The sequence below is a fragment of the Pinus tabuliformis genome, chromosome 6 (assembly GCF_031772625.1).
Source record: "Pinus tabuliformis cultivar Carrire ecotype Pingquan chromosome 6, CPIR1, whole genome shotgun sequence".
Lineage (NCBI taxonomy): Eukaryota > Viridiplantae > Streptophyta > Pinopsida > Pinales > Pinaceae > Pinus > Pinus tabuliformis.
Window position 1 is genome coordinate 1,566,135,212 of NC_142292.1, and position 6,961 is coordinate 1,566,142,172.

Here is a 6,961-nt window from a genome sequence, read left to right on the forward strand (position 1 = left end):
TGTACTTTAAAATTTATACAATCATTAAAATTAAATTATATTAGAGATATTGATAACTCCTTTAATTTTCTAAATTTATAACCTTATTAATAAATTGAAAAATATTTTTTTTCCTTTTTATATGTGGTATTTAAATATAAAAATATTCAAAACAAAAACATAAATAATTAGTCATATATAACTATTGATGAAAAAATAAATTACAATTATTAATCATAGATCATAATACATAAAAATTTATAAATATTTATATTTTTTTCTTGGAAAAAGTAAAATTCTTTATCCCCAAATTCACCATATTCCCTCTTCACCAATTCTTTTCTAAAAGTATTTCTGTTCTGGTAATCGACATTGTTACCTCTTCTAGAAATTATTTTTTTCAAATAATATAAAAATAACCTTCATTTTTTTCTATTCTTTTGTATATACTAATTTTATTTATTTATTTAATCTAAATCAAATTAAAAATATACTTTTATAAAAAATAAAAATTTTAAAAGATAAAATTTCTAATTAAAATAAATATAATGTATAATTAGATATATAAAATAAATAATTTGTATTAATATTTTTTAATTATTTTTAAATTTTTTCTCAAATTTAAATAATGATATTATGATAATATATCATATTTTAAAATTTATAGAATCATTAAAATTAAATTGTATTAAAAATATTGATAATTAATTAATTTTCTAAATTTATAACATTATTAATAAATTAAAAATATGTATTTATGTGTATTTTTTCTCTTCACATATGATATATAAATATGAAAATGTTGAAGACGAAAACATAAATAATAAGTTGATGAAAAAAATAGATTACATTTATTGATCATTGATCATAATACATGGAATTTTAGAAATATCTATATACTTCTTGGAGGAAAAGGTAAAACTCTCCGTTCCAAAATTCACTGTTTCTGAAAATTTCTATTTCTATTACTTGCCGATACTTTTCTAAAAGTATTTCTGTGCTGGTAGTAGACATGGTTACCACTTCTACATTTGTATTTGTTTTTTTGATTGTTTCAAGATTTTCTGAAAGTTTTGAACAACCATACAATCTTATCTTATGAAGGCTTTTAAGATTCCAATAACCTTTTGGCAGCATCATTAATGCTTCACAAAGCATCAACCTAAAATTTTCAAGTTTAGGCATTGCCCCTTCTTCTATCATTGGCAACTCTTCTAATTCACCTATCTTAACCATTGAAAATGTCTTCAACATAGGAAATGCCCCCGCCTCTCCAAATTCTTTAGGAATCCTTTTTAACTTCGGACATTCTACAATATCTAATTTCCCTAACCCTCTTAGATTTTGTAAATGTGGAAGTTCTTCCAACATATCACAATTCCATAATCTAAGATGATTTAAATTTTGAAACTGATAAAATTCATTTTCCATTTTAACTATGTGAGAGCTCTGTAATGAAAACTTCCTCAACTTTGACATATTAGTAATATCTTCAGGTAAAAAAGCCGTGAAGCTGATCTTCAAGTGCAATGTTTCCATCTGAAGCATCCTCCCTAAAATGCCCTCACAAATTGTTTCTCCATTGTTCTGTAACCATAAATATTTGAGTTGTGTTAAATTCCCCAGGTCGTTAATGGAAGCCGCTTTTTGACCTCTTTTAAACACTCGACGACTCCAAGCACTGCTAGAAACATAGAGGTATTGCAAAGAAGTGAGCTGTGATATGCCATGCGGCACACATTGCAAATCGCCACAGTCTGCAAGGTTTAAACATTTTAGTGCTCTCAACTTATGAATGTCCCACGGCAATTCTGTAATTCCAGACCGATAAAGATCAAGGATTTGGAGATTTACAAGTTTGGAGACAGATGCTGGTAACCTTTTGATTGGCACGTACGTTAATCTTAGGCATGCAAGTTGTTTCAAACAGCCAATACTTTCAGGCAATGATTGGATGGACGTGCGACTCAATTCCAGAACCTTAAGAGAGATCATGCTCTCAATCACCCTTCTTGGAATTTCTCCCAAATCTCTGTTTCTATTCAATGTTAATGTGTAGATTTCTGGAGCTCTGAAAGACTCTGGAAGAAAAGCCAACTGGTTGCCAGTCAACAAAATTCTAGTGCGTGCTAAACATTCATTTGCATCCAATGTTGTGAGACCCTTACCTACGCCACAGTAGAAGCTCTCTTGCTGCTCAGCAATTTGTATTCCCCAACTGCGCACAACGTCGTGCATCCTGAAATATTGCACGCAGCCATCAATATCTCTCACTGTCGGTTCAATCAAGCAACGGTCGGCTAAATTTTTGACGTAGATTCTTCCGATCTCGAATTGGTCGTGGCCACCCTCATCTTGCAGCAGCCCTTCTCCCAACCACATGATAATGATGAGCTCTACCCAAATAATTTGGTCTTCCAGGAAGGCAGCAGCTAAGTACAGAAAGCACAATTGGAGATTAATGTTGTAGTTGCCCAGTGCGTCGTAACTCAACCTGAGGCAATCATAGACTTCGTTGTTGGCGTTTGACAACCTGTGGACTGCCAAGGCCCATTCTTGGGCATCAATAATGCCTGCCATTGCCCTCCCTACTGCTTTGATTGCCAAGGGAAGTCCTCCACACTTTCTACACACAACCATCGCCTTTCCTTCGTCGATGTTTCCTGGCAGATTTCCACTGTTATGTGGAAAAGCATGATAAACAAACAGCCGCCAACTATCATCCTCCATCAAATCGCCTAATCTAATCAATGTGGACTTATCTGCATCTCCCATCTCCCGCAGCGTTTTCTGGTTCCTTGAACTCACAACAATTTTGGAGGTGGAATGGTCAGTTAGCCGGAGTAGACCCAATTCCTCCAGCAATCTGCGACCCTCCTCCCATACATCATCCAGGAACAACGCAAACCTTTTTCCCTGCATACTCTCATGCAACCATATTTTTATAGCTTCTTCATTCATATTTTGATCTGGATTTATGTTTGCTTGCATGGCTATTTGGGAAGAGAGTTGATTCCTAAGATCTGTGAAAGATGGAGACTGCGAAACAGTCAGCCAAAGCAACAATCCATTGGAAAATAAATCCCTCACCTTTTCGCTATTGAAGACGGACTTCAGGAGGAGGGTTTTACCAGAACCACCCTTGCCAAGCACGCCAATGCACGAAAAGGAAGACTCACCCTCTGCCTCTGCCTCCATCACTGACTTCTCTAGTGCTGCAAAAGCATTGTGTTGCCCCACGATGAGGGCTTCGTTGATGAAGAAACCTCTTGAAGCATCAGGTTGGGTGGACGTCGCAGAAGTAGAGGCTGCAACTGGAGAGGCGTGCAACTCTTCGATTCTTGAAAGTCTCTCTCGGAGCTCCTCATTTTGGAGCATGCTAATCAAAGGAACTGATTGGAGATGCTCTCTGATATCTGAAATCAAACGAGTAATCCTTCTACTCGTTTTATAACGAGAAATCACGTCATACTTAGCGATTGTACTGCATTGTTGCGCCATTGCTAATGCTGGTCGGAGAAGCGCATCCAGCTCCTTAAGCCATTTATTAACAGCTGAGGGTCTCAGCTTATTGTTGGTTTGAGGAATTGAGATTTTCTTGCTATTTAATTGCAAGCGATAGTGCTGGATCTCCTTCAACTTTGGCTCAATTTCCATTACCAGGCGCTTCAAATTGACCAATTCTTTCTTGCAACGGAGAGCAATGTTAACGTGAACGATAATTTCGTGGATAGCAATGTCTATGCCCACATTAATAAATCCAGATACGAAACCAGGATCACCCATGATAAAAAAATATGTTCAACTCCCTTGATAGCACAAAATAACAAAGCCCCAGAACGGTGAATATCAATATTGAGAAATCTCAAAATGAAAAATTCTCTCCTGCTAATGAAATCCTCAACCAATGTTAACACTACAAGAGCAGAGCCTTGTGGAAGGGAACCAGAAATTATGTAACTAAAATCCAACCCGGGATTGTGAACACTAATGCTGAGATTTTGTAACCTATTACTCTCATACATTGATAGATAGGACCAAAGAATTGCACAGTTATAGTTGTGAAGCAGCGTCATAATTAATTTTTGTCATTTCAATAATGAAAAAAAGATTCTTTCAATTTTTTTCCAAGGATGTGAAAGAGCATGATCGCCATTATAGCAAACAGTGAAAACGAGATTTGTGATAGCTTGTGCGGTAATGAGTGATGAGGGCCCTTCCAGCTCCCGATGCTTTCTTTTCTATGGCATGATCAACAGAATTCTTCATTTCATTTGACACAATTGTTTATCACTTATTCTATTATTTTTCCTTGCCCAATTTTTGTTGGGATGCGTGAGTTGTTTGATAATTTACACAGAAATTTTCAAAAACACTGAATCTAGTTATATATATTCACACCACATTTAAAGTACAACAATAAGTTCATGGTTATCTTACTCCATCTTTTTTAATCGCAACAATCAGTTAAAGAAGCGTAGCATAATGAGATTCCATTACCATTGGCCACACTTTCAATTTCACCAGAGGGGTTGATAACTTTCACCATAGGAACTTAGTTAATTTTCTTTTCCTCACTTTAAAAGAAAGTTCCGGGAATTTTCTCTGCCAAAAGGAAAGGACAGATAATATTGAGGGCCCTTCCTTCTCCCCTTGCCTTATCTGAATGATGTGAACGAGAAACACTCTTCTTTTGAACGAAAGCAAAGGTAATGCTTTTTTATAGATTTTGTTTAGATTTGATAGAGATTTTCTCGCCAAAAGGAAAGGACAGATAATTTTGACTGTCCTTCTTGCTCCCCTTGCCTTATTCTGATGACTGTTCTTTTGAACGAAAACAAAGGTAATGCTTTTTCATAGATTTTGTTAGATTTGATAGAGATTTTCTCGCCAAAAGCAAAGGACAGATAATTTTGACTGTCCTTCTTGCTCCTGTTGCCTTGTTCTGAATGACGTGAACGAGAACGCCCTTCTTTTGAAGGGAAATCAAGGTAACACCAGTATTATTATGCATTTAATGTTTTTTTTATTATTTTAGATTTTGTTAGATTTGATAGAGATTTTCTTGGAATGATAAGTTTTGAATTTATTAATATTTTTTAAATTATTAAATTCAGTTATATATTTAAAAAGAAAATCACAATTTTTTACAATAACCTACACCAAAAAAAATTATCGCCACATTTTAATGTCGATTATGTTTTTTTTCCCTTAAAGTTATAGAAATTCCAGCTATATTTTGAAAAAATCTAGCAAGGTTTTTTGTGAATCTATATAAAAGTTGTCAAACTTTATAATTTTAGGTGCCTTAGAGGTGTTTGATGGTGCTAAATCTATTTCCACCATCAAAAACATGATTCAAACACTCCCTCTATAAGATTTTTTGAAATTTTTTTACCTCTATTCCAACCACTTTTGACGGTCGAGCAATTCCTCTGCCTCTATAGGTGACTCCCATTCTAACCCATAAAAGTAAAATACTTCTAATATTTTAGACTACTCCATCTTTTATTTCTCAACATGTGTGACACCCCTTAAGAATTTTATGAATTTATATGCTAGTTTTAATTTATTCTTATTACAATTATTATTTTTTATGAACTTTGAAACTAACCATGGTTTATCCAAAGGAATATAGTGATTCATACATGGTTGAGACAAAAGTTTTTGAATATTAAAAGAAAAACTTTTAATATATAATTAAATAAAACTCTCCAAGGAGTTAGGTCACTTATAACTCTCTTCTTCCTGTAAAAAAAGACAATTCCAAGGAAGGCAGAGCTTTTTTGATGAGAAAAGACCGTGAGGAACAAAAGGAGAGAAATCAAGGAAAGTGAAAGTCTCACACAGGATATTGTGCAGGTGAACAAGTCTCACACAGGACATTGTGCAAGTGAGCAGGACACTGCAACTTCTGAGGAGTTCTTGAGCTAGACTTGGGCCAGTGGAACCCTTGAAGAATCCTTGCAAGTTGGGACTCTAAAACGGACCAATGGTCTTGAGGTTTGGAGGTTCGAAAACTTAGGATTAATACCTATATTGTCAGGACGAGTGGAAGCTCGAGGGGAGACTGGACGTCATTGCCAGCGTCACGGTTGGTAGGAGAGACTTCTTGGTTTTGGCAAGGAATTAGATAAGTACATTTACATTACTGTATTTGTTACGTTTCTTTTCTTTTAAAAGAACAACATTTCTGACTGAGGAAATAAAAAAATAATTGGATGAAGAGTACATCTTTGTATAGAAATAGAACTGTATAGTATTACTTCATAGCAACATTTCTAACTAAGGAAATGAAGAACAAAATTGGATAGTATATGTCTGGTTTTAAAAGAAATTTGAATTGTACTTGTATAGAAATAGAACTACACAGTATAACTTTGTATGGAAAAGAAACGAGGCGGAGGAAAAAGAAAGAAAACAAGTATAATGTGGAATAACAAATCTTTCATATATTACTGATGAGCCTAGGTATTGCAACAATAATGCTGCAACTCCTAGGGCTACCAGCTTTACTTATCAACCCGGGGTTCGTACAAACTTGGAGGTGATAGTGCTATATGCAGAAGTAGAAGTGAAGGTCTTGCCTGTTGTCACTGTTTGTCTAGCAAGAGACACAAGAGGTTCCAAGCCAAACTTCTATAGGGTCAGAAGAAGCTTAATTCTTTGATGGAAGAAGAGAAAACCTATTCTAAGAGAAAGCTACTCTACTGCAGTAATGAAGAAAACATCATGAAATGCTAAACTTACACCATAACCTAACTAACCAATTAAACAACTATGCTAAGTAAAATTGTTAAATTAACACTAACCTAATGCTAATTATCTAAGTTGCAAAAGTAAAGAGCATCAAAACTAGACTAAGGTGTAACAAAGAAACTTAGGCTAAATTAGATTTCAAGCGGAAAAAGCAATCGGAGGTCGAAATCAGTGAAAGGAGGACGTGAGGGAGCAACAATGCATAAGAACCATTGGATCAGTC

The 6,961-nt window shown here is 34.7% G+C and overlaps 1 protein-coding gene across 1 annotated transcript; it reads right to left on the reverse strand.

Annotated features, from left to right (window-relative positions):
• Positions 1-861: 861 nt before the first annotated feature.
• On the reverse strand, positions 862-3,765 carry LOC149264740 (putative disease resistance protein At1g61300). The gene has a single exon (XM_089400605.1). It carries the CDS (start codon positions 3,763-3,765, stop codon positions 862-864), a length of 2,904 nt encoding a protein of 967 aa, XP_089256731.1.
• Between the last annotated feature and the right edge of the window lie 3,196 nt (positions 3,766-6,961).

Coding starts and splice junctions, on each gene's coding strand:
- LOC149264740 (XM_089400605.1), bottom strand. CDS start 3,765: ATGGGTGATCCTGGTTTCGTATCTGGATTTATTAATGTGGGCATAGAC.